The sequence below is a fragment of the Ixodes scapularis genome, unplaced genomic scaffold (genome assembly GCF_016920785.2).
Source record: "Ixodes scapularis isolate PalLabHiFi unplaced genomic scaffold, ASM1692078v2 PGA_scaffold11__112_contigs__length_91849675, whole genome shotgun sequence".
Classification (NCBI taxonomy): domain Eukaryota; kingdom Metazoa; phylum Arthropoda; class Arachnida; order Ixodida; family Ixodidae; genus Ixodes; species Ixodes scapularis.
This window is the reverse complement of record NW_024609837.1, coordinates 70,723,292-70,750,903: the sequence shown is the minus strand read 5'-3', so window position 1 is coordinate 70,750,903 and position 27,612 is coordinate 70,723,292. Positions and strand designations below refer to the sequence as shown.

General features: G+C 47.3%; 1 protein-coding gene and 1 long non-coding RNA gene across 3 annotated transcripts in view; one reads left to right on the top strand and one right to left on the bottom strand.

Moving 5' to 3' along the window:
• Window positions 1-27,612, top strand: part of LOC8029283 (hornerin) — a 71,798-nt gene that overhangs the window by 28,016 nt on the left and 16,170 nt on the right. For both annotated transcript variants that reach the window (XM_040209894.3, XM_029994637.3), the window contains 15 exons: window positions 160-309; window positions 758-1,057; window positions 1,686-1,721; window positions 1,797-1,841; window positions 3,142-3,189; window positions 4,266-4,301; window positions 5,977-6,105; window positions 8,067-8,336; window positions 8,794-8,829; window positions 10,879-11,004; window positions 12,543-19,253; window positions 23,917-23,958; window positions 24,047-24,169; window positions 25,843-26,142; window positions 27,490-27,543. In XM_040209894.3, the coding sequence (XP_040065828.1) occupies window positions 160-309; window positions 758-1,057; window positions 1,686-1,721; window positions 1,797-1,841; window positions 3,142-3,189; window positions 4,266-4,301; window positions 5,977-6,105; window positions 8,067-8,336; window positions 8,794-8,829; window positions 10,879-11,004; window positions 12,543-19,253; window positions 23,917-23,958; window positions 24,047-24,169; window positions 25,843-26,142; window positions 27,490-27,543 (8,406 nt within the window). The remainder of the gene's footprint in view (window positions 1-159; window positions 310-757; window positions 1,058-1,685; window positions 1,722-1,796; window positions 1,842-3,141; window positions 3,190-4,265; window positions 4,302-5,976; window positions 6,106-8,066; window positions 8,337-8,793; window positions 8,830-10,878; window positions 11,005-12,542; window positions 19,254-23,916; window positions 23,959-24,046; window positions 24,170-25,842; window positions 26,143-27,489; window positions 27,544-27,612) is intronic.
• Window positions 930-20,893, bottom strand: LOC115332237. Its single transcript, XR_003920575.2, has 3 exons — window positions 20,705-20,893; window positions 20,561-20,648; window positions 930-1,001 (listed from the first exon to the last, which is right to left on the bottom strand). It is a non-coding gene; the product is annotated as an uncharacterized LOC115332237 (long non-coding RNA).

Sequence of the window (27,612 nt, the reverse complement as noted above, 5' to 3'; positions counted from 1 at the left end):
TTATTCCCCGAACTCGCTTTGTTCATCGCAGTTATCGGTTATCTGAGTGCTTGGTGGGAATGCAGACGCTGATGCACTTTCTGGATTGTAGACGTATGCCATACATCAAAGTCTTACTTTTGTGCAACGCGCCTTTTTTTTTTTTTGTCTTTTTTTAAGTGTCCGGAAAATTAAACACCGAAGGAAGCTGTAAGACTTTCAAGGCCAAGCTTCTGTACGACATCAGCCCCGGTGGCCTTCCGAGGCACCTGCACAACATGACAGAACTGCTGGTGTCCAAGGAATGCGACACCCATGGTGTCTTTTCGGGTGAGTCTTATCATGCTGCATCGATTACGCGGCACCATGAAGTTGCAGGCTCAACTTCCCCGATAAATATAGCGGGGAACTTGACGTCACGGTGTTGGCTTGGGGTCACTTGATACCATGACGTCATATGACGTAAATTTCTCCGATATGTTTAGCGAATAAATGAATAGACACGATGGTCTTCAATTCGTCAAACGACTGTTTAATACGTAGTTTTAGAAGGTCGTTCCGATACCTCTGATAACGATGTTGTCTTTTACACTTGCATTGTATCATTATCGGGTATCGTTATCGGAGGTTTCGGGACGATCTACTGAAACTCTCTAACGTCTTCCAAACAAATTTAAGCGGTCACCTCTACAATACCGATTTCCATGCATTATAAGACTTCGAACACCTCGCTAAAACTTTTTCTTCTTGCTCTGTATTTTGTTTTTGTTGCTTACAGTGCCGGCGTATGCGGTCGTGGTTGCTGGGCGTCGTCTCAACGAAGACCTCAGTGCCCTCGGCCTAGGTGAAGGGTACTCGCTGTTCCTGCTGCCGGACGGTCACACCACCGTTCCTGCGTGCACCGAGTCCAGACCCCTCCTGAACCAACCCGAGGTCGTCTTGCCCTCGGAGCCCGAACCACGGGACACTCTGGTCGACTGCAAGCTGGGAGATGTCCCCGGTGTACCACACCAGTGTCCGCTCTGCGCTTCCAAAATGACCCGTCAGCTGCAGGAGGACATCTGCACAGCCTCCACGGGTCAGTCATGGTGATCAGTTTGAGACTCGAGTCAGAAAAGCCGAAGAGGTACTCAAGTCACTCACAATTTATGAAGCGGGGGGTGTGAAGAGTCCTTCTTATTATCGTTTTTCGTTCAATGAGATTGCAGAACTAAATAAGTCCATTTCATCGATGCAATTGCCCTACTTTCAGCTCAAGAAAACGTTGCCGAGATTAAATTTTTTTTTGCATAAATAGCGACATGAGTTAATGCCTTACCCTGATGTCCCGCCGTATATTCGTGTTCACGTTCCAAAGCGAGTTTTACGAGTTTTCTTCTACTTTCTTTAATAACCAAATGATCTCAATTAACCCTGTGACCCGCATACAACACTTAAATAGTAGCCTCGGTAAAGCTGATATTGATGTTTTTAACTCGTATATTTTAGCATTAAGGTTGTTTCTGACTAATTTCTAATCTCGCTGTTTATGCTTCATTACCGGTGCATCAGCAAGTATGGACCCCAGAAAATAAACAAATGAATATATTCATGATCCATAGAGGGAGACTAGACCCACTACGTTTCCGTTGACTTAATGTCCGATTGGATTCAGTTTGTTGGGGTCCTTTGGAATGATTTTTTTAAGATTCTTTTTTGTCTTTCAGCACTCGTCGTCAAGAGGAATGTCGAACGTATTTCCGGTAAGTTCCTCTTTCTCAAATCCACTTTAATCTCTACATTTGAAGTGTGTGACTTGTAACCCTCAATTTTCGTAGCGGATCTCGAAACGCCTCTGGATATGCCAATCCTCCAGTTGTCCAGTGAGTTGGTTTTGCATGTTCAAACTCTGTCTGCAAAAGTTCGAGATTTCAAAAACGGGTTTTCAATGTGACTTCAATTTCTGTCAAATGTATCATTAAACTAACACCCAATTACAAAAAAAAAAATCTGAATACTAAGGTTTGGTTTCAGATTATAATACAGTTTATCTCTTTATTCTTACCTATAGAACAGCCATTTTAGTTACTTGACAAAATTATTGTGAATGATTAATGTCCGTGAATTACTTCATCGCAATTCATTTTCATTAAAAATGTTAAACGCGTGAAAGAATTCACGTTTGAATTCTAATACAACGCAAATATTTTGAATTGTTACAAATTCCATTATGGTGTGAGAAATTATTTTGTTTGTGACAAATTATTTTTGTACTTCTATCGAGCAGACTCTCTAAATAAAACAGGATAGTTTTCACTCAATTTCAAATTGACCTACGTAAAATATTAGAGCTCAAACTTTCTTTGACAATAAATCACACCGTGATTAATCTGCAATGTTACATCTCCACGTCATTCTCAATGCATCTTACGGTGCCTGTTTGTATGATACTACATTATAAATTTGTTTTAAGGCGGTACAGTGTTTCAGTCGAATATTTTGAATGTTCCGAACACTTTGCTGTATTAACTTCGTGAACCTAAAAAAACGTCCCTTCGGTCAAATCACACGCAAAAGGTTTTGGGCACCTGATCGCTGATCTAATAAGAGTTGTTTCTTTCTACCACGTTCATTGCTATGAATGTTCGTAGCATGAAAATCAAATAAACAAGGACCCTGAAAAAATGCTCACGTGCTCTAATGCTCGACGATAGTTTACGCGTCGACTCATTGTTCAAAAATAGGAATGTCCGTCCAGGAAATATCTACGCACTTGGCATCCGCAGAAACTCTCTTACTGAGGTACGAAGTATCCGGACATGCTCCATTGTAAAGACGTGACGTCATCAATCTATGTTGATGTATAGACGGAACAAGGCGCGGCTCCGACTTTACGCCGCTGCGGGGGCGCTGCTGTCGGCACGAAACAGGTGCAGACGCCTCATCTGAGGCGAATGTGGTTTCTGCGCGCGCGCAGTGCCCACCCCTCATATCAGAAAACGCGGACTTGTTTGCACACAGCGCGTTGGCCTCTAAACAAATATGGTGGTTTAAAACATACGCGACATAATAGTCAGTTATCAAATTTAACTCGCGTATGCTTCTTGATTGGGATTCCAAACTGTTACGGTGTGACGTGAATCAAGGTTCCTCTAACGCAAGATTTTTTCTATGCTCTCTCAGAGACTTTGATATCCAGAAAGTACAACCAAATCGACATCCAGATTCAGAGTAAGTCTGTCTTAGCATCCTACGAGTATAATGCACTGCTAAGAATGGTACTGCACAGTGATTCGCTAAAGATGCGCCATATCTAAGATACAGCTCCAGCAGCTACGAAATTTCACTGCTGCAGCGTTCATCAGAAATTCAAAGACGTCAAAGGACATAATATATTAACCCTGAATGTGCAGTAAATGCCCAATTTTGTACAACTCATAAGGTTAAAGAACCTCCTTACACCGATAACCGTACTGGAGTTATTAAGAACCTGGGCACAGAATACTCTTTCTTATATTGTTGCAGTTGTACATTTTTGCAATTATTCATTTAGGTTGTGCTGCACTGTCCAAGGTGCATTATCGCAGAAGGGTGATGAAGTCCTCTTATTTTATTTGTATGAATACACTCTGCCAACCCACCAAAATATACAAGTATCAATCAATTCTACGAGTAATGTGTATTATACATTACAGTATAACACATAGAAAGCATTTACTAAATTCATTAAAAATCGACAAAAACAAAGAATTCAAAAGCACTTAAAGTTTCACTTGGCCTCTTGATTTTATATAATTTTCGAAGCTGTATTAATAAATTGAACATATTAAACGCCCCTTGCTATTCTCACTAAAAAAGCCTCTGCACCCCCCATACTGGTCTGCAGTTGGGTTGTAAACCAGGCATGCAAACTGGATACGAAGCCTCAGGGGTGCAATCTGGGCTGAAACAAGAATTGGCTTGTCTCGAAACAATCAAAATAATGAGTCATTCCTGATCAAACATCCAATTACCGTGGCTAAGGCAAGAATATAGGCCGGCTGGTTTAGTACAGATATTTCAACTCAAAGTACATTCAAAGCACGGGAGATATACAAACACGATGCTTCTTGTGTGGATTTTACCCATCTTTCACCTCTTTTCATTGTTAGATTGTCTAATTTCTGTAGCTCGTGGATATTGGCATAAGGCAGTCTTATTGGCGAATTCACACGCTTCGAGTATACAGCCCGGGTTATTTATGTGAGCGTGTGTATTGAAACTTTCTCAAACACTCGTGTCTTGCCGAACGTTCCCTTCTTCCGCAGAAAGGCATCTCCCATCGTCGATGTTGAATGAGACAGGTGAGCGCATCAGTCAACCCATCAGTTAATATATCTTTACGTAACCTCATTGTTTTGGTATTGGCGACTCCAGCAAAAGGGAAGACACCTAGCGCGGAAAGATTGACTGACCGGAATAGGTCCTTTCACGATTTTTGCGCACCCTCCCATGTGGCTTCCGTGATTACATGTTTTCGGCGGTTGACGCAATGGAACAGTTGTCCCGGCGACTCCGTTAGTCGTATCGCTGTGTTATCCGAGTTGCTCGGAACGCAAGTCACGCTACAGCGTGAGTTGCGTTTATCAGCGCCACAATCATTCCATCGCTTCCCTAAAAAAGGTCGAGCCTTTGGAAGCTCGATTACGCCAACACATTGCCGCAGGTTTGAAACGTAGTGAATACAAATCCGGGCAAACCATTTTGAGGTCGATGCTTTCTTGCTGAAACCCGAGCGTTGTGCGTTGACCTGACACATGGCACGGCACCAGTGGCGTAGCCAAGGGAGAGGTTTATGGGGCCTCAGACCCCCCCTCCCCCCTCTTTTCCGAAATCCAGCTTACTTTATAATTAGGGTTCGGAGTTTTCGGTTTAAACCGATAAAAACCGATAAAAGTACGCCGAATTCATTTTTGGAAATTCGGTTTTAACCGGAAAAGGTCAGTGTTTAGGTTCGGCAGTTTCAATTTAAACCGATAAAAACCGATACAATTTCGTCGAATCCATTTTTTAAAATTCAGTTTTAACCGGAAAAGGTCACTTTGACCGTCCAGTCGTACCGCAGAGCCGTGGCGAGCGTGTTTTCAAACTCGTTGTGAGGAAGACTGACTGGATGCAAGCTCTGCATGTTGTATTGTGCTTCAAAACGTCGCACCGTGTCTCTTTCGGCGATTTTGGCTCAGGCAGCCCGTCATCTCCTCAGCCTGCCAGCGACCAGTGTTAGCGTTGAGAGGGCGTTCTCGAAGCTCAGGGTCATATATTAACAGGAAAGAAATAGTGTGGATCAAGAAGGAGAACCTGGGGCAGTACATGTTTGTGTGTACTATAATGAGATCACGTATTCCTGATGTACAGAAGGTGAGGTTCCATGTTTTTGGGGCATAGGCTTCATATCTGACTTGTTTGTACTTCTGCGATTTTTTCTATTTCTTTTACAGTTGCACACATTTGCCAAATGAAGTGCCCATTTCTTTTTCAATGTATCTGTTCCGTTATTTTTTGAGTGATCACAAATATCAGAGCTACGTACAAGGATCATCTGATCCGGTGTCCGTTGGTGTTTATTTTATATTCACCGAAAAAAGCCGATAAATTTTTTCGGGCATAAATATACGCCGAAAAAAACCGAAAATTGAATTTTAAAATAAACACCGAAAAAAGTACGCCGAATTTTGAAAAAATAGAAACCGAAAACGCAGAACCCTATTTATAATACACACTTGCATTTTGACCCCCTTCCCCCCCCCCCCTTTTCCGCACCCCAAGTCATGGAGATCCCAGCCACCTCAACCCCCCCCCCCCCCCCAAAAAAAAAAATTCAAAAAAAAAAATTTGGGTATGCCACTGCACCTGTTTTAGACCGCCATGTTTTCCGGGTGGTGGCGACCCCTACAAGTCGCTGGAGTCGCCAATACGAAGCTGTGTGTCCCAATAATGTAATCAGTAGCAAGCTGCTCGAAACTCTCTGCACGTTACCAGGACAAGCCAAGTGCACCAAGGGAAGCCTGACCATCCTGGATGACGTCACTCCGGGCGGTATCAACACCGAAGCCAATCGCATCAACTTTGAACTTTCCCAGGGGTGTTCCTGCGACTTCTTGGGGCAAGGCAAGGAAGCACCACTGCAAAACCTCGTTCAGACTAAGCGTGCAAGCGCCCGGTGTTTTGAACCACCTATCCGACTGCACGTCTCCATTAGGGATGTCGCGAACCTATCGTGATTCGAGTTCAAGCACATTCGACTTTTCAGACCTTTGAATCCGAAACTTTGACGAAATTCGACGGAAGTTCGAAGAAAATTCGTCGTAAAGTTAAATTTTTGTGCGCATGCATAGAAAGTGACAACAAGCTGGCGCCGTCTGGCAGAGGAAGCGTCAAATATTCATCGGGTATATCGTCTCGACTATAAGCTAAGTCACTAAAAGATTCTACGTTTGTATTCATATTGCGCAAATATGGGTCAACATTTTCGACAATTTAAAACACTCCTTTTAAAAGTATATTTCACCAAATTTTTAATGTTTGCGCTGAAGTCAGGCAACACTGTTCAGAGAGTCGAACTCCGCCGAACTTCCTCCAAAGTTTGAAAGTTCGCCAGTAATGTCGAACATCAGTTCGACGAAAGTTTGCGACATCCTTATTTTCTATGCTTACCGTCAACGAACTTGTTTAGCAAGTGGCTATAGTTCGTTTCACCTTAAGTCTAGACGCCGCCGACGCTACGAGCTGATGGGACCTAACAGACAGCGTAAAGAGCGCAGAATCATGATGTTCGTCATGTTTCTGCACGCGTTCTATTATCGCTGAACCAATCAGAAACAGAACGCTCCTGTGACTCGCTTGATTGATTGGTCCCATTAGCTGATAGCAACGTTATTAGATTAGTTCAGTTACGGAACTGCTCATAGACGCTGCATGCATGAAGAGTACCCCCCTCACTCACCACGACTCGCCTGGCGTTGCTCGACGCGCCGCCGGACGGCTGCTTTGGTAACTGCAGTGGGAAGCGGGATACGTACGTTTTGAAGCACGGCGTCTAGATGGCGCTTCAGCTCTGCTCTTGGCTCTGCTCTTTGGAACGCACAGTTACCAAACGAAAATCTAGATGGCGCTTTGAACGACGGCAGGCGGATTGAAGAGAGTGAGGGGGGGTACCCCCTTCCGCGGGAGTTCCACAACTGAGGTAATCTAGTAACGTTGGCTGATAGCGTCGGCTACGTCTGAACTTAAGCTGGAACGAAGATGGACCACCATTGGGCCCCGGGAGTATGGTGCCTGGAACAAATCTCCGGCTGGTGTGTTTACCGCGTGTGTACGCCGCTAGAATCGCCGGCCGCGATTTTAGCGGCCTCACAGCAGCGGTAATGGATGTGGCAGACGCCTGTTCTGCTGCAGGCTGCTCTTCAGCTTCACACCCCATGGAAGTTCAAGCAGCCACGAGTTGGGACAACGCGACGACAGTGACACTTGCGGTCGCTCGTACTTCTTGCTATGGTTTAGCACCAACCTCTTGGATCGCAACATCCTACATCATGACACTTTGGTTGTGACGTCATTTGTGGCCCCTTCAGAACCACTTTTGGTGTATGAGTGGGATTGGATGCTGAACACAGCAGTCAAATACGCGTTCCAGGTACTGTACCGGAAGGGCCCCGCAGGATTTAACTAAATACGGTGATTCATTAACATCCCCGAACCTAAGGCTGGAAACGACAAGACATGCAACGCAAGTACACCGGGTGCAGCTGGTGCAAGGTGTGAAGATAAATCGAATAATCCCACAGTTTTCGATAGGAAAACACAAAATAGAAAGTTTTAGCAAATTGCTCCGATAACTCTGATGACGATTCCCGATAACAATACAATACATTTGGAATGCGTCGGTGGAGTTTCGTTATCGAAGTTGTCAAAACAATCTACGTAAACTTCCTACCGTCGAATACGGTGTGTTGTCCCTCTTTTCGCGCGTCTTTCTTCTCCCTCTTTAGCTCAGGTTCAGTCATGTCAAGTATTCACCAGCACGCTCTCGGACTCATGTTGTTTTATGGCGATAACCACTTTTTTTATAGGTACCGGCTACGCCGTCTTGCTCAGCGACAAGTCCGTGTCAGACATTGGGCGCTCTGTGCAGCTGGACAACACTTTCAAACTCGTTTCGCTAGACAGTGGCCTCACCAATCTGAGCGCTTGCTCAGATCATGACGTCATGATGTCCGATGGCCATGCCGCGAGCTACGGCGAAGAAGATGTCGGGTGCTCGGCCCCGCCCACGACGTGCCCTCGATGTCACAACACCCTGGTTCCCGAACTCTACCCTCTCATCTGCGACGCCCCGACATGTGAGTGTTTTTTCGTTTTGTTTTTTTGTACAATTTTTGAGGGTTTAAGCAACACAGTGCGTGGCAGGTCCAAAGCATCGCATTATCGTAAGGCAGTCAATGAGAGTGTGGCGTGAGTCCATAAGATCACCCAACATCCGAACACGAAGCAAGGAGCGTGAAGCTAATAAAACACTCCTTGCGTTTTTTTTTTTTTTTTTTTTTAAGTTGAAAGTGACCATAGTAATTGACTGGGCGAGAACGTACGGCATGTCCTTCAGTTGACCCACCTCCAGCGCAAAGTTTGTACATTGATAATTTTCCTGCCGTCCTCACTTAGTGACTATGTCACTGACAAAGTGAGAACGGCAGGAAAATGTTCTTCGGCAATGTTCTTCGGAAAGTCAGTGACCTCCCGAAGAACATTGAAAAGCTCTACATTGGTGCTGATTTTCGTGTGTCTCTTTGTTTCTGGCAGTGGTCAGAGTGCTCTCTATGAACCCGGCACACAGAGGTGAGTGATAAATAACGACAACGAGCAAACGCAGTCTTGAGAGCGTCGCCACGGCGCCACTCATGAACGACGGGAAGTTCAAAATAATTCGAGTCGATATCGTTCTTTTGTTGTTAATTATAATAATGTGAAATGAGTTGTGTCTTGGATATGGTTCCTCTGGTCCTCTCCCTCCGGATTTTAGTCCTCGTCCCGAGAGAGCGAGAAACATTAATTGTACTTACGCCGACAAGACCGGCATCAAGGTTTTAGCTACCCCAGCACCATTTCACGATGCCCCATTTTTATTATTGTGTTCCTTACTGACCAATGGTTGGCGTTCAAACGCGAACAGTGCTGTTAACGAATTGCGGTGGCCGTGTCTCTGCGCAGTACTTGCTGCTTCTCGCTCTAGTAGTGAAGGAGGCCCATATTATTAAGATAGTTTTAATTTGTTAGGCTTGGTTCTTGTTAGAGCCCGGTACTTTATCGAAATATTATACACTACTAAGTACACAGTTGATAATTTAAAGTTTCAGGTATATCAACCTCTCTGAAGAATTAACTAATGTAGAAGAGATACCACTATTGAATGTCAATTTCTCACAGTTTTTCGTTTTAACTCACGTGCTATGATCATACACCGTTCCATGTCCTAGTGGTGAAATAATTCAGAACGAACAGACGGCATCAAACGGTGCTAAGAGATAATGCCAGCAATCGGCATAGACGCAAAACGGCGTTCCGACTTCGGAAGTTACCAACGGAAAACCTATTGAGTTCAAGTTACAGTTACTTGAGCGCCGGGAAGATTAAGACTTAGAGCTCTTAGCCATGACCGGCTCTATGGCTCTATTTTGGATCAAATTATTCATTTACCTTTTTTTTCTGCAACTGATTGCGTTCTACCGCGTCGGCTGCCATCAAACTTGCACCAAAGCTTGCAATTTCATGCTCCCTTTTTAGGAATAAGAAAACTTACCGGAGTTCCACTAGTGAAACGTCTCATTTGTATAAGACATTTCTGGGTCCCATAAGCGCATGTGATCAAATAAGATCATATACGAACAGAGAAGGATATTATAAGAACAATTAAGAAGATGCAAAAACGAAATAAAAACTTTCTTATAAAATCTTAGATTGTTCTTATATGTTCTTATACGTTTCTTATGTGTTCCTATATGATCCTATTTGATTATAATTACCTATTGGACCAAGAAATTTCTCACACAAATAACTTTTTTACTCGTGAAACTCCAGAAAATTTTGTTGTTTTTACAGGGGAATCATAAAACTGCAAGTTTTGGTGCAAGTTTCATAGTATCCAACGTGGTAGCACGACACAATCACTTGCAGAAAAAATTTAAATAAATAATTTAATCGAAAATAGAGCCATAGCACCGGTAAAGGCTAAGAGCCTTTATCGGTGCTATGGCTATATTTGAGCCTTGACTGACCAAAAGATTTCTAATACAAATAAGACTTTTTAGAACGCAGCTCTTAGGCGGCCGTTTCCAGCTTGAGCGGCGACGCCGACGCCGTCGGCGACGTCGGCGCCGGCGCTATACTCAGCGCCAAAGTACAGCATTTCCGCTAAACTTAGCGGAAAAAAACTCCCGCTAAATTTAGCGCAAAAATTTCCTCACTGAATTTTGCGGAAAATTTTTCTCGCTAAATGCAGCGGGAAAATTTCCTCGCTAAATTTAGCGGCAAACCTTTTCCGCTAAATTTAGCTGGAAAAACTCTCCGCTAATTTTAGTGAAAAAATTTCCCCGCTAAATTTAGCGGGGCAATTTTTCCGCTACGTTTAGCTTGAAATTTAGCGAAACTTTCCCTCTAAATGGGGGGGGGAAGTAGGAGAGGAGGAGGGAAGGGTACAGATGAGGAGGAGGGGCATAATCTCCTCTCCGTACGTTCCCCTCCTCCTCCTCAAGAGCTGCGCTCTAATTCGGCGTTACAGGGGATTGTAAACGTCTTTCATCTTTTACTAGGGAATTGTATTGTCGTTATGCCTTTATACCGTATTTCCTGGTGAAACAACTGTATCATTGATCAACGAATGATATTCAGATGACACCGGAACGTTCTGCGGGAAAGCACGCGTCATCCAAGCTCACAGAGGAAACGTGGACGACTATGCGAAAACAATTTCTTACTCTCTCTTGGACAGCTGCAACTGCGACTACGTCACAAAGCGTGAGTGCGCACCACCCAGTAGCTCTTTTGTTTTTCAGACCTGAGTTAAAGGCCACGAAACATTGGTTTTGTAGATAACTAAGGGCGACAAGTAAAGTATAGCAGAGGTCTTGGGAGCATCATCTTCCTTTCACTGATTATACTTTCGTGTAGCCTAACATCGCTTCCTTCAAAGTATTACACCAGCCGGTACGTATCGGTTCGAATTACTCGACCTTAATGTTCGCTCATATTCTAGGAATGCCACCATATTGATAAAAAATATAATACATTCTGCTACCCTTTCTGTTTTCACCAACTAGGTTTAAAATGTATGATACAACCGTGTAAGACTAAACAGTGTCTTTGTAGGCTGAAGGTGGACACGCAGCCGTGTTCACAATATTTTCTATGGATTATCTTCCAGATACGGTCCTTGAGTTTATCGACTAACATACCGATCAATATGTTATTGAGGTAATTACCAACTAATGTATTAGCGCAGTGATTGGCTGAACCAGTTTATGAACTTGTCAAGTACATTATATTCCTTGCTGTCAAACTCAACATAAAGTATCCAATCACTATTAGGTCTCCTACTTTTCCTGGATGCCATGTTTGTTAAATACAAATCCGCAAATGTATTTTATTCAAATGTATCTATTTCAAATATGAAAGTCCAAGATCAACCCAGCATCAAAAGTCCTCAACAAAGCTCATGCTAGATAACACATAAACAAATAAAAATAAACAAATAAACAAATAAACATAAACAAATAAACATAAACAAATAAACAAATAAACAAATAACAAAATAATAATAAAAAATAAACATAAACAAATAAACAAATAATAAATAAACAAAAACAAATAAACAAAAACAAATAAACATAAACAAATAAACAAATAAAAAACAAATAAACAAATAAACATAAACAAATAAACATAAACAAATAAACAAATAAACATAAACAAATAACATAAATAAACTTAACTTAACAGCATTCAGTAACTGGTAAGATGACTTCAGTAAAAAGGTTAAAAATATGTCGGAAATAGCCCTGCAATTGTATTTGTACGTGAAACGTTCTTGGTTTTGCACTAGCGGTGCGAGTGCTAAACCAAGTGTATAGTGGAGTTAGTGGAGCTAGTGGTGAATTTGGGTACAGTTCACGTGACATGAAGCCTTGGGACGTTTTTTTTACCGCTAAACTTAGCGGGAAATTTGCGGTTACGCTTTCTGAGGCTTCACTTCATCTGAAAACATAGCTTATTAACGTTTTACGTTAAAACGCGTATGACTCTCTTCGTTACGTGGCCTACACTTCCGGCATCAGTTCACGACACCGTTTTTCTATCGCTAAGGTTTTGAAATTCCAGCAACCACGCTCAGAAAATGTATATTGTTATTTTACATACTCGCCCATTTCCACGCTATAATAATTAACCAATCAAATATTGAATTGTAAGTAATCGATTAACATTTTAAAACTTTTTAATCGCTCCACAGCTCTACTTCTGAACTTTTATAATGTCCTTGTCTTAATGGTCTCGTGCAGCGTCCAGACAGTACTACGCGTTCATCAGCGGTCCCAGGCCATCCCAAGGATTGACGCTCAAGCACCTGGTCATGACAGACCAGGTTCACATGGTCGCGTACAGCTACCGCAACGCTAGGCTACTGGACGACGCCCTGAAGATTTGCCAGACCCCAAAGGCTGAGAAAAGAAACGACGGCTTTGGATACGTTGGCGACCAGGCATACCAACAGCCCCAAGGACACGCTGCCGGTTATGGCGGGGCGTCTTCTTCCCTGTATGCTTCTGGTTCCGGCCACGGCACATCAGGTGGTGCCTCGTACCCCTCCGGCCACTCTCAACCAAAACCCGCCGGTTACAGCCACGTTCAGTCGCCCGGAGGATATGGCGCAGCCTACGATCAGTCATCAGCGGCAGCACAACCGTCAGCTTACGGCCCTGGTGCAACTTATGCTCCCGCTCGTGCCCCTAGCTATGGTGCTACCTATGCTCCCGCGCATGCCTCTAGCTATGGTGCAACCCCAGCATCGGCTTATGGTAGTCAGAGCGCCCCCTACGGACACGCACAGTCTTCAGGGTATGATGCATCTTACAAGGCTGCTGCCTCACCTGTAAGTTACGGTTCTCCTCCTGGTTACGGCTCCGCCTATGCGCCAAGTCATTCTTCCGGTCATGCAGCGAGTTACACATCGGCCCCTTCTTACAGTTACAGTTCTGGAGCTCCTTTGGGTTACGGGGCCAGTTCTGGTTATGGTACCGCGTCCGCGCCAAGCTACGGTTCCTCAGCTACTCCTTCTTACGCCGCCGCGACAACCTCTAGTTATGCTAGTGCTGCGCCAGCCCTAAGTTATGGCCATCCTGACTCCTCTGGGTATGGACCTAGTTATGCTTCTGGTCACGGGTCCGCCGGCCCCACCTATGCTGCCGCTCCGTCTCCAGGATACAGCGCCGCTGGTGCTGCTTACGCTGTCACTTCAGCTCCTGGATACGGCTCTTCTGGCTCAGCTTATGGTCCTGCTCCTGCTCATGGCTACAACTCCGCCGGTGGAGCTTACGCTCCAGCTCCATCATCCAAACAAGGCTATGCTGGTGCCACTTACAATTCTGCTCAAGCTCCCGGTTATGCCTCCTCTGGAGTTGCCTATGCTGCCGCTCCGGGTCCTGCGTATGGTGCCTCTGGTCCCGTTTACGCTGCAGGTGCAGCACCTGGGCATGGCGCAGCTCCTTCCAGCTACGCAGGAGCACCGGCTCGTAATTATGGACATGGTGGATCGGCTTCTGGTTATGGCGCTGGATACCATACAGCTCCCAGCTATGGTTCTTCCCCTTCTTCAAACTACCCTGTTTCTGGAAGTTATAACAACAACGCTGATAAATATCCCTCCCAACCTCAAGCGTATGGTGGTGGTCCACGGGGCGGCTACAGGGCACAAGGTAACTACGCGCAAAATGGCGGAGGGTACGCCTCTTCGGGTGCGTCTTACGGAGCCTCCTATGCCACCGACACAACATACGCGCCGTCATATGGCATGTCCGACTACGAGTCTTTGTATCCCAGCGAAGAAGATTATGCTCCCGTCATATCCTACATGCCAACGTATGCCCCACTTGACGAGTATAGCGCTCAAACCGCTGCGAATGCCGCTTACGCCGCCCCATCATATAACGCAGGATATGGAGCAACTTACCATCAACAAGGAGCTTCAGGATCCTATGCTCCCCCCGTATATGCACCCCAGTCTTATCCATCCGGTAATGCCCCGCAAGTTCACGTAACATACAGTGTTTCTTACTCCCCCGGATCGGCATCGCATGGCCCTCCAGCCTATGCAGCTCCCGGCTATAAAAATCCTGTGACAGCGGCTGGTTACCCTGCGCCCGCTTCGTATGTCCCTTCAATGGGACACTATGGAGGTGCTGCAGCGCCCTCCAGTGCATCCTACAATTCACCAAGTAGAGACTACAACAACGCAGCAGCTTCGTCCGGCGATTACTCGCAAGTCCAGCACAGTTCATCAGGAGCTTCATACGCTCCAGTCGCATATCAGCCGCATGCTAGAGGCTACGAAACTGGAACAGTTCCCTCAAGTGCTTACTATGCCCCCGCTCCGTACAGTGGGTCAGGTGCAAGCTACAAAGCAGGCGCGGCTCCCGTAGCTGCTCACTACGCCCCCGCCTTCCGTGGTTCCTCAGCTGGAAACTATGGCGCTGGTGCAGCCCCGTCCAGTGCCTTCTACGGTTCTTCAGCCGGAAGCTACGGAGCTGGCGCAGCTCAACATGGTGCTCCCTACAGTTCTTCCGCAAGAGGTTATGGAGCTGCCGCGGCACCGTCCAGTGCCTCCTATGCTCCGGCCTCCTACGCTCCTCCCTCCTATGGTTCTGCTACTGCAGGTTATGGAGCTGGTGTAAACCCGTCTAGTGTACCTTATGCTCCTGCCCCCTACAGTGCAAAACCTGGAAGCTACGGAGCCGGTGCCAGTCCGTCTAGTGCCTCTTATGTTCCAGCCTCTTACGGTCCTTCAGTCGGAAATTACAAGGCTGGTGCTGCTCCGTCTAGTGCATCCTACGGTCCTTCAGCCGGAACCTACGGAGCTCCTGGAACCCCGCCTGTTAGCTCTTATGCCCCTGCTTCCTACAATTCTGGATCTGGAAGCTACAGGGCTGGTGCAGCTCCCTCTAGTGCTTCTTATGTCACACCCTCTTACGGTCCTTCAGCTGGAAGCTACGGAACTGGTTCAGCCCCATCCGGTGCCTCTTATGCTCCCGCCTCCTACAGTTCTGGAGCTGTAAGCTACGGAGCCGGTGCTGCTTCGTCCGCTACTTCATACGGTTCTTCAGCCGGAAGCTACGGAGCAGGTGTAACTCCGTCTAGTGCATCTTATGCACCTGCCTCCTACACTTCTGGAGCTGGAAACTACGGAGCCGGCCCTGCCCCGCCCAGCGCCGCTTATGGTCCTTCAGCCGGAATCTACGGGGCTGGTGCAGCCCCGTCGAGTGTCTCTTATGCCCCTGCATTATATGATTCTGGAGCAGGAAGCTATGGGGCTGGTGCTGCTCCTACTGGTGCCGCCTACCCACCATCCTCTTACACACCTTCAACCGAAAGCTATGGATCTGGTGCAAGTCCGTCTGGTGCCTCCTATGGACCTGCCTCTTACAGTTCTGAAGCAGGAGGCTACGGCTATGGTGCAACTCCGTCCAGTGCCTCGTATGCCCCGTCCGCTTATGGTTCTTCATCGGGAAGCTATGCAACTGCTGCCCCTTCGTCTGGTGCATCTTATGCCCCTACTTCCTACAATTCTGGTTCTGGAACCTACCGAGCCGGTTCAGCTCAATCCAGGGATCACTACGCTGCGGCGACTCGCCCATCGGTACAAAGTTCAGATAATTATTTCTACTCTGGGGCTGGTGCTTCTTATAAGCCCCCGTCTTCTAACGCATACAACAGCGGTTCGTCTTCAAAATCATACAGTTCAACACCAGCCTCGAGTGCTGGAGCCTACTCTACCTCCTCCTACGGCGTGGCTCCATCGTACCGTTCTCCTGCAACCACAAGCTCAGACAATTCGCACAAAGAAGAATCATACACGACATCCCAGGCACCTGTATCCTATAAAAGTTCTGACACACAGTCAGTGAAACTTTCTCCAACGTACGAAGCGCCGCATCTATCGTCTCTTCATAATGGAGCGACAGCGTACGGCGTATCGCAGCCGCCTTACGAATCTTCACACGTATCTTACGCACCACCGTCATACGCGCAGCCGGTGCATAGCCAACCGTCTTACGTCGCTTCGTATGCTCCCCCAGCTTACGCTGCTCCGTCGTATGCCCCTGCAGGGTATGAGGTGCCGTCTTATGCTCCGCCGCTTTATGGACAGCCTTCCAACGGGCCATCTCACGCTGCACCACCTAAAGGTCATTCATCTTACGATGTGTCATATGCTCCTCCCGCGTACGCCACACCGTCTTACGCTCCACCGCAGTACGCCCAACCATCCTACAGCCCACCACCTTACGAGTCGTCATATGCTCCTCCGGCTTATGCCTCACCAACGTATGCTCCGCCGGCTTATGCCTCACCAACGTATGCCCCGCCGGCTTATGCCTCGCCAACGTATGCCCCGCCGGCTTACACCGCACCATCGTATGCCCCGCCATCTCATGCCGCACCGTCGTACGCTCCACCAGCTTATGCCCCACCCCACTATGCCGCACCGTCCTACGTTCAGCCATCTTACAGTCATCAGGCTTATGACTCGTCGTACGCACCTCCGGCCTATGCTCCACCATCATACGGCCAGCTGACATATGCCTCGTACGCTCCTCCAGCTTACGCCATGCCCTCGTATGCTCCACCGTCCTACGCTCAGCATTCCTACAGTCAACCACAATACAACCCAACGTACGCCCCACCGTATGCTGCACCCGCTGTGCCCTCTTACCACCAACCATACAGTCCGCCATTGTATGGTGCGTCATACCCACAAGGATCCCAGTCGTACGGTAGTCCCTCCAACAGCCAACCACCACACAATTCGGCATACTCCCAGCCAGCGCACGCCCCAGCATCTTACAACCAACCTGCTTACGGAGGATCGTACGCTCCGCCCGCCTACGCCGCGCCGTCTTATTATCAACCAAACTACAACTATGCCCCTGCACCAACTTACGAATCGTCGTACGCACCGCCGTCGTACGCAGCGTCCTCTAACTACGCGTCGGCGCACCAAGGAAGCGTATCGCACGCACCTCCGCAGTACAATGCCGCACCGGTGTACAACCCGCCCGACGCAAACTACGGGGCCCCGGCCGCGCCAGTTTATGGTGCCGCCCCTCAGAGACCCCAGTACGGAAGTCATGGAAAGCCAAAGGGCGGATACGGTCAAGCCCCATACGGCAAGCCTCCGATGCAAGCGGTAGCCGTGAGCTACACTATGCCCGCGCTTCATCCATCAGAATACCAGGCGCCCATCGCCGTAGGCGGAGGCTTCTACGGCCATCTCAAACAGGGACACGTCAAGGCTGCTCCCGTGGCCCACGTCAACTCCGCGCCATCTTACGGTGCGACATCCGCTCCTAATTACGGCGCGCCGGCGTCGTCCGGTACCAGTTATGGAGGTTCGCACGCACCTCCCGCTGGAGCTCCATCCTATGGTGCAGCGCCCAGCTACGGCAATGCAGGATCTCTTTCTGGCTCATTGTCTGGCGCGTACTCACCGGCGCCCTCCAGTGGTGGAAACTACGGCAGCGCCGCTTCGCCCTTTTCAGGAACATCATATAGCGGTGCCGGAGGTTCCAATTACGGATCATCGGCTCCGTCCTACAACAGCGCAAGTAGCGGCAGCTCCACCGCAACCAAGACGCAGACAGTAGCGAGTGCGGCGTACACCACAGCGTCGTACGGGGTAACCGCGCCCTCCAGTTCAGCTTCCTACAACACGCCTACCGACTACAGTGGTCCCGGTACTCCATCCAGCTATTCGGGACACGCAACGTCGGCAGCTCCGGCGAGCAGCCCTTCAAAGTATTCGACTACGACGTCGCCAGTCAGCTACTCTCAGCCGTCGTCGCCAACGTACGCAGCCCCCAGCTCTCCTTCTTCGAGCTATGGAGCAGCCGGGAGCCACGGATCGAGCTACACAACGACTAACTACGGCGCACCGAGTTACGCACCAGCGAGCCACGCAGAGCCCTCCTACCCAGGCCAGAGTTACTCGGCGCCAAGTTACTCCCCTCCGACTTCATCCGCTTCGGCCTATGCACCAGGTACACAGGCTGGAGGCAGTTACTCTGCGCCGATCTATGCCGCGCCGAGTTACTCGCCACCACACCAGGCAGCACCGAGCCATGCTGGCTACTCTGCTCCACCAGGTTACCCCAATTCAGTAACCAACGCAGCACCAAGTTATTCCGGAGCAAACTACGCTCCACATGCTGAGGCTTCCGGTAGCTACGCAGCACCCACCAACTCTGCCCCGAGCTATTCCGCTCCCAGCTACTCCGCCCCAGCTCCCTCCCTGGTGACATATGCCGCTCCAAGTTACCACGCACCATCTGAGGCAAAACCGAACTCCGCTCCGACTACCGCACCGGCGACCTATGCCGCATCGAGTTACTCGGCACCAAGTTACTCTCCGGCAGCACAGTACTCCGCCCCAACTTTGACACCGGTGACCTACGCAGCACCCAGTTACTCTGCACCAACTTACTCGGCACCGAGTTACTCGGGATCAAGTTACTCTCCGGCAGAACAGTATTCCGCTCCAACGTCCGCACCGGCAACCTACTCTGCACCGAGTTACTCCGCCTCAAGTTACTCTCAGCCTGAGCAATACTCCGCGCAAGCCGCTACGGAGGCTAACTATGGGCCGCAGGGTCACCCCTCGACTGGTAACGCGGCGCCCAGTTACTCGGCGCCAGCCTACTCTGCACCAAGTTACTCCACAGCTAGTTACCCCCAGTCAGCCCCTGCAGAAGCAAGCTATGCGCCGGCATCTCAGTACGTTGATTCTCCTTACGGCAGGGAGAGACAGTCTTCCAGTTACGCTTCCCCCGCCGGGAATGGTCCCTACAGCGGACGTGCGGCTTCGTATCATGAGCCGCAGCATTACGAAGCAGTGACTCAGGATAACTACAAACCGAGCTGCCCACCGGCACCCAAGACTTGTCCTGTCTGCGTTCGCGGCCCATCCAAGAACCTTCTCGAGAACGTCTGTGGCTACGACCTCAGTAAGTGGTTTTGTTTGTTTGCTTTTATCGCTGGCAAACTTTGCACTATACGTCGTTCCACCTGAAGTACGAGAGTGGCAGGGAGCGAGCTTCTGGTTTGCAGTCTACCTGCAAGCATAGCTCCGGGCTACATGCTCGTGTTCCATGTTTGGATAAAGCGAAACAAACTAAAAATAGAGACATTGCTACAAACACCGCATTCGCTGAGGATGCGTGGTGTGAACACGTTACATGCAAAGCGACCGCAATGCCCCCTGCCGCATCGGCTTTCAAACAGGTAATCAATTTATATCTCAGAGGAATCGGCGAACCTCCGCAAACAGGAAGGCTTTTACGCTGCTTAATCACTCGTTTCTAAGCGCAAAGAGCATGCCGGGGATGATCATCGCACAAAATTGTATTTGTTGATTTCTTTGTTTATTTGTGCATTTATTTATTTCTTTATCTCGCACGTCCAAAAGCATTATTAAGGGAGTGAAGATAAGAAATAACGGCTAAACCATCGCATTATTATCTAAACAACAAAAAATGCTTTTTAATTGACGAGCTCCATTTGCAATGTTAAAGTAAGGAATGACACTACGGTGTTTTACTCAAAGCCATATTCGTACACCAAGTGAATGGGAGTTAGAATTGAGTAGTGCACTATCATCACCGTTAAAAGCGCCCGTGTGTTTAGGTTTGCGCTGCGCTGTGGTGGCTAAGAATAATGCAACACTAGTCATTTTGATCTACTATTCGCACAACGCAAACCTAAGGGTTCCCTTGTATGCTCCTGGGCGACGATTTCTATGAACTGTAGGCGTATTGAAATAACACTTCAGACCTGACGTGTTTTGGGACTTTCTCAGCCCTTCAAACCGGTTCATCCCATCAAACCCTTCAGCCCTTCAAATCCCTTCAGCCCTTCAAACCCCTTCAGCCTTTCAGACCCCCTCAGCCCCTCAACCCTTTAGACACCCAAATGACTGTGAACCATGGAGCAAAAATGCAGTTTAAAACGTGCATTGGAAGCTGGCGGTGGCCGAGATTCTGCTCCGTGAGCTTGCGCCGACTCCGCTGGCGTCGGCAGTCATCCGTTTCCTACCACAGGATGACTACCGCTGGCGTCGGTAGTCATCCTGCAGAATCCCTGTAGACGAGGACACAAATCGTTTGGCCAAGCCGGTCTATGGGTGGACACCGTCTGCTACTATCGCAAAAACTGCGTCAGCACGGGGGTTCACTTCTCGACTACAACTTTAACAAGCCCGCGCCGCTAGTGCTGCTTGAGCAGTCTCTTAGCAGCTAGGCAGAAATAGGCCTACCGGACCGGTTGCTCGCCAGGTCAGACCTCCTCTTCTCGTCAAATCCACACTCGCTCAATTCCTTGAACACACGTAACTCCTGTCCAAACTGTAATCATAAGCATTTGATCAAAACCAGAAACATACATTTTAACAAGGACTCACCCAAACTCCCGGCGCGTCGATCCACCAACTCGAAACAAAAAAAAGCGAGGAGCCCTCTGCGGTCTGTCCATTAATCTCTATGACGATTGCTGGATCCCGCTTCCACGCCTGGTCGCTGCAGCGCGAGTGAAGCCACCGGACGGCCATCCTGGTCATAGACGAGTTGCGGTTTGGCTAGTGAAGCAGAGGCTGGCGGCAGCGTGCTGAAGCCACATTTTCTGCTCTTTCGTCGTCATTCCCCAAACAAGTATTTTAAGACACTTTGTAGGCATTGAGACTTGCTGTTGAGAGCACGTGGAAAATCTTACGAAGGCGCAGTGCCACTTTAAAAATGCAGAACTTGTCGAAAGCAAGTTTCGCTTGTCTCGCGGCAAGATCAACGCTTCCTTGGCATGCCGAAGTGCCGCCTCTCCGTGCCTTTTCACGCTTAGATACCGATCAAAATGCGACGCCGTGTAGATGTGTTTTGCGAGTGCAATGTGCGTGAAGCCGCGTGTGCGTCTGGAGTCGCGTTTTACTTTAGTCTGACGACTGTACTTGTAACTTGCGGCTCTCGCGTCCAGTGGCGACGGAAGAGGGGGGGGGAGGTACGTCTTTTTTCAAGTCGTTAGACGGTTTACAGAATAGCGCGCACACAGCTCCTCATCACTGATCAGTGGTCTGGGTCATAATCAAAAACTGCACGTGACATCGAGTATGAGCGCGGCTCGCCTAATTGTGATTGGTCAACCGATTGCACACGACCATATGGGCCGCGCCTCAAAGATTTTCAATCTTGCTGTCTTGTATTTTTGCCTTCGAAAACCATCCTTGCTCCACAGCGTTGCTCTATTTGTGCTTCCATGTGATTCATCAGAGTAGATTTCGAACATAGCCATGGTTAATAGTGCATAGGAGCAACCGTACAGATTGTATTCCCCCTTTATTGATAACAAATTGCCGGAACAGCTGAACGATTAAAGAATCCGCGGCTGATATATGATGCAAAGTACGCGTGACACACCTTCACAACTTGGCCGCGGCGCCGATTCTTGATCGGTGTCCTAGAGTGTGAAGGCCCAGGAACACAATGTTTCGGCGCGCCAAGGGAGCTTCGATCATGCCGCGAGACCGGCGAAGCTTGCTTTCGACGAGTTCTGCCTTTTTCCTGCGGCACTGAGCTTTCGTAAAATTTTCCACGTGTTCTCAACGGCAAGCCCCAATGCTTACATAGGGTCTTAAAACACTTCAGCGAATGACGGCGAACTAGTAGAAAACGTGTCTTCAGCACGCTGCCGCCAGTCTCTGCAGCGCTAGCAAAACCGCTGTTCGTCTACCAGCAAGATTGCCGCAATAGCCGTCCGGTGGCTTCACTCGCGGAAGCGGGAAGCACTATCCAGCAATTGTCATAGAGATTAATGGGTCTTCCATCGAGACGGTTCAGAGTACGTATACGCTGTGCGCTACATATTGGGCGGTGCCTTGCGTCACCTGCCAGTGTAGGCTTGCGGCGCCTCGCCGCATTTTGCTAATGTTCTTCGTGGCGTCTGCTGGGTGGCGTGATTTACTCTGAGGCAAAGTTGGGATTATGACACGGCGTACTCGCCTAAGAGTCGCATTGAAAAATACAAAGGAAGGCTATATATGCCGCTGACGGGAAGTTGCAAACCAAGAGTTGTCAGTTTGCGTTGAGTGAGTGTTTCTTTTGGCTCTGTGTTTTTGTCCTTAGACTGATTGTCTTTCGAGTGCACTGTTACGTAGAACATCATGACGACGAGTTGATGGACGCCCGACGCAGAGAGACGGGTGTTTTGTCCAGCGCCAAAGAGTGCCACCCTGACATTTTTCAACCCGCCTGTGCGATGACCTTCATTGCCAGTGGATTCAAATCCGTCAACGACGCCCCAGGGTTAATTCGAAACATAATGAAAGCCAAGCATTTACACAAAAAGCTGGCAATCAAAATAATAAAGAAGCATTACACTAAACCCTGAAGCATATATCCTGATCTCCCCCACAGACCTGTTAAAACGCGTTTGATGGGTGCTGTGTTTTCATAGAAAAGACGGGGGCACACCTTACAGGCCTCTCAAAAACTATGACGGGTCTCTTACACCCTTTAGAAATTTTTTAAGGTTACGTCAGGCCTTTTAAAAAAATTCGACGGATATCTCAAAACTCTCAGAAATGTTTGAAGGGCACGTCAAAACATTTCAGAAATCCTGGTGGACCTTTTAGACAAATTTTTAATAGGAAATGACTGTTTGCAAGTAGACATTAAAGGTGGCCTAAAAGTTAGTTTGTATGTAACGTGTCCTCACCACGTGCCTCATCGAACTCTCGTAGCTCGTAACACCAGGGGCCGCTAGGAACCTGAACGCGCTTACCAAAACCCTGCCAAGCTCAAGCATGTGCGAACGCAAGCAAGAATCTTTTGTCATTCTTTTCATCTTAATTGGCGTTGAGAAATATTTGAAGAGCAACCTGCGCAAATGCTTTATTGAACAGACGTCTCGGGAATAAACTTCTCTACTTCAATTAACAATGTGTAGCCCGTGGTACATAGCAAGAAGCCTTCTGAAAATCTACTTGCCGTCCAGGCACATAGAGTGCTAACCTTTGCAAACTAAGAAATTAATCTGGCGAGAAATAAGGGTGGTATAAAGAATCCGACCTAAAGCGTGTTAAACTCAAAACTCCTCAAATTTTAGGAAACAAAACGATATTATCATTTTAACCAGAAACCTTGATTAAGTAGCAGAGTTTGAACGCCATCTTTGAATAATTTCGTTGTCAATTCGTTGCCACCGTTTCTTACACCTTGTCCTAAATGTTTGCACGCATAAACGGCGACAAATACCTTATCCTCGTCAACGACTTGCGCACAACATCGATATTCCATAAAATTCATACCGATCACCTAATGTTTAAATAATCCTACATAGATGCAGAGTTTGTAGTTTGCAATAGCTAAATAACCCTTTATTCGGCATAATAGGAGAGAGGTTTAGAATAGGGGGCCTCTTTACTTTGGGTTCCTGGGTACCTTGGCGCGTTGCAATACGGATGCCCAAAACTTCAGCGCAGCAGGCCCAGTGCGAGGCCCCAAACTGTTGGATAGCACCAAAGCGGTAGGGCCCCCCAATTCCAGACACGTAAATACGTGGATGTTAGGTGGCTTTTTTCTAATCCCTACGGGTTTTTTTTTTTTTTTTTTTTTTTTTATTTTGCAGTTGTGGAAGGAGAGGTGAACTACCCACCGCAGCCAAGCAGAGGTAGGTGTTAACCGCTTCTTTTACAAGACACACATCAGAAAATGCCAGCAGAGGGAATTGCTTTGCTCATGCACCGGTTTCGCTCCAGAGTACGGAGGACTTTGCTCCGAGATGTGCATTGGAGACGCGCTTCGAGGCCGCAGCAAGAATATCCTGGACAAGATCCGGTTTTCTCTCAACAAGTACTGCCCCTGCCATGCGACTGCTTTCAGTAAGAAAACAGTTTGAATTACCATTGACTGTCATTTTCTTTTTGTGTTCTTTTTGTGGTAAATTTTCGGGCTCAACATATAAAACTTGCTTCAGCTCGCTTATGTTCTAGTCTCTTTTTTCTTCTTTTGTAATATTATTTATAAAAGTTTTTCAGCTAATAAATTTACGGGTCAATATGGACACCTTAGGGTTTGGTTACTGCAGTTCCTGGTCTATTGATGACTGCAGTTTAAAGATGTCAATAGACAAAAAGTTTAAAGATGTCAATAGACAAAAAGTCAGGGGTCTCAAACATGCTGCCCGTTGGCCTGCCCGAGGGCCGCCTGTGGCTCGCGACTCGCTCGGGCGCGGCCCGCTGGCAAACGGCTGCGAGTCCAGGTTCCCATGTCTCGAGCGCTAGAAATGTCATGCTCCATAGGGATCTCATGTCGTCGATTAATTTTCACTCTAAAAGTAGCTCTGCTCTTTTAACGTAATCACATAGTTTATAGTTATCGGTGTTCATGTTGCCTTTGTTTCGCTTTATTCTTTGCTTTCTAGCTTTTTGTAATAAACAACCATTTCTCTATTAGACTGCAAGCGCGAGGTATTATTGAAGGATGCATCTAGGTTGCGCGCGCTCTCGATTAGAAAAAAGCAACTGTCAAAAATTAAGCTACAAACTCGGGGTTCTCGGCTGCAAAAAAAAAAATATCACCAATAAAAAACAAGTATTTGTTCTAGTGTTGTAATAAAAATCTCTAGAAAAGCAAGATATCAAATGAACTGATTGTTTTTTTAAGAAACATGCTGAGCTTGATGTATTCCTGAGTGGATTCGGCAACGGGAACGACAGTGTACTTGCTCTCTTGTTCTATTAAAAAGGCCAACACGTTGGCGGGGCGGTGTCATCTTTATTATTGTTATCACATCAAGTCAGGGTCCAAAGTAGTGATATAAACAAATCAAATCTAAACACGTCACTGGCAGGTTCACAAGTTCTCTCTCCCCCCCCCCACCCCCACCCCCTCCCCCCGTCTTATTTTGGCCTTCGACTTTTCCGGTCTGAAATATCTGGCCCCCAGGCTCAAATGAGTTTGAGACCACTGCTCAAAGTCTATTGAGTTGTAGTTCTCAAATATACCTTCAACTGCATGCGCAATAAACGATTTATCTCAAGTCATTTTTCTTACACTAGCTAAACAAGCAAGACGTTTAAAAACACGAACAGAATAAACTAGATGCTAAAAGGACACGGCGCTGTCCTGTTAGCATCTATTTTCTTCTGTAGCTGCATTTATGCGTTTTAAAAAAACAATGTCAACCAACTAGACCAACTTGACGTTTTATCTCGGTTTCTGAGTTGACCAATTCTTTGATGGTAACCCTGACAATAAACGGTACGAAAAAAATTGTTCAGTCTTCATAAGGTTGTTTGATAAAACAAAAAATCCGATAAAAGTTGAAAGTAGCAACCGACATTTGATTAAAAGACAGCCTGTCCAGGATGAAGATCTTGCGACCATAGAAAACAACGTTCTTAAAGAAAATCCATAAAAGAGTACAATGAACAAGAATTGGTGTATTTAGCCTCAAGACCATAAGGTATCCAGGTCCTTAAGCCAAACCTAATTTCTCATGCTGTGACTTTCGAATGATCCCTTTTTTTCCCGCCAACCAATTGGCACGCAGGTTTCAACAAGGTGATCGTGCTCACCAATCGGCACAGCTGGCAGACGCACGGTGGCTACCACAGCCAACTCCAGCTGGACCACAGTACCTTGGTGCTCGACCACAACGTCGAAAACCTCAAGGTGCTCAAGGCGGCCCTGGCACGTTGTCCCGACCTGCGGTACCTGCACGGGCCATACGGCGACGAGGCCTACAACGGTCCCGCAGGATGTCCCGACGCGTTCGACGAATCCTGTCCTGACTGTCCGAAGGCCTTTGTTACCGAGGACGTGACCCGGGACCTCTGCTCGTCTGACTACGGTGGGTGCCCACGGACTCGTTGCCGCTACTCCGCTTTATTTGAAGCTCGGACCGCAGCCGACGCTACGGTTCGAAGGCAGCATTCAACGAGCGTCAAAATGTGCATCGTCACTGCGCATTCATTGCGCGTTATTGTATTTTGTATATGCAAGCGCACAAAAACGATATAAGCGTCGTGACGATACAATTTTGGCACTGCTTCATTAACTCCATTAGATAATAGCGTCGGCTGTAGTCGGAGTGAAGTAGGGTAGACACCCTAAAGAAATTTCTTCTTTATTTTAAGTTTCCCGTAATACAGAGACGCGAATCGTGATGAGCAACAAAAGGATCGCAGCGATTGGCGAAGTTCAGAAAACGATGAGGTCTGAAACGTGTAGGGACGGTGAGCAATCGATGCATCATGCTCGATATCAGAGCACACGTATCGCATTTTTAAGGCCTAAAATGCTTCTTTGACGGAATCCCCCAACCGCAAAATATTGACCTTTTGTCCGTCCGCCCGTCCGTACATTTCTCGTTAAATTTAGCGGGGAAACTTGAGTGACGTTTAGGTCACGGGGCGTCAATTGACCTACACAACAATTCAGTTTTCCCACTATATGTTCCTGGAAGATTTATACCAGGTGGCCTGACGTCACGTGCCCTACCACCATTTCACTCCTGCCCCGCCAAATTTAGCGAGAAAATTGGTGTCACGCGACTTGACATCATGTGTCCTATACACCAATTTAGTTTCTTCGCTAGACTTAGCGGGAAAACTGGTCTCACATGACCTATTCATCAATTCGGTTTCTGCGCTATATCCAGCAGGACATCGATGTTGCGCGATCTACTCACCAATTCGCTTTCTCCGCTAAATTTGGCTGAGAATTTCATGCCGCGTGACCTGACGTTACGAGATCTGTACACCAATTTGGTTTCCCCCCGCTCGATCTGGCGGGGAAGTTGGTAAAAATGAAGGTTCTTCATTCGCCGAAACGGCGGTTTAATATTTTCTAAGTTGAAACGTGTCATGCATTAGAGGACTTCGAAGATAAAGGTCGCTGACAATTTCTTTTTTTGGTCTAATCTCGCTTCATCACTTGCCGGAATCTTTCTATCGTACGCCATGATTGGCTTTCCTCCGGTCCTGCAGAAAAATAAAACTCACAGACTTTTTTGTTTTAGATAAAGGGAGGGGGGGTCAAGTTTCTTTAAACGTTTTACTGCGTGTTTGTGCATTTAAACAAAGGGTATTAGTGCGAATCTATTTGGACCTACAGTCAGGACAGTTGAAACCAAATATTTTTTTTTTCATAATGGTAGTATTGAAGAAACATCGTCGTTCTTTTTGTTCTCTTCCAGCTTCTATCGTCGCCATTGGTTTGGACGACACGCAGATGGCCGAGCACAAAAATGGTAACGTTTTCTGAACTATCATTGGCGTGTTGTTTGAGTTACTTTTTTTTTTTTTTTAGAAACTTGTCA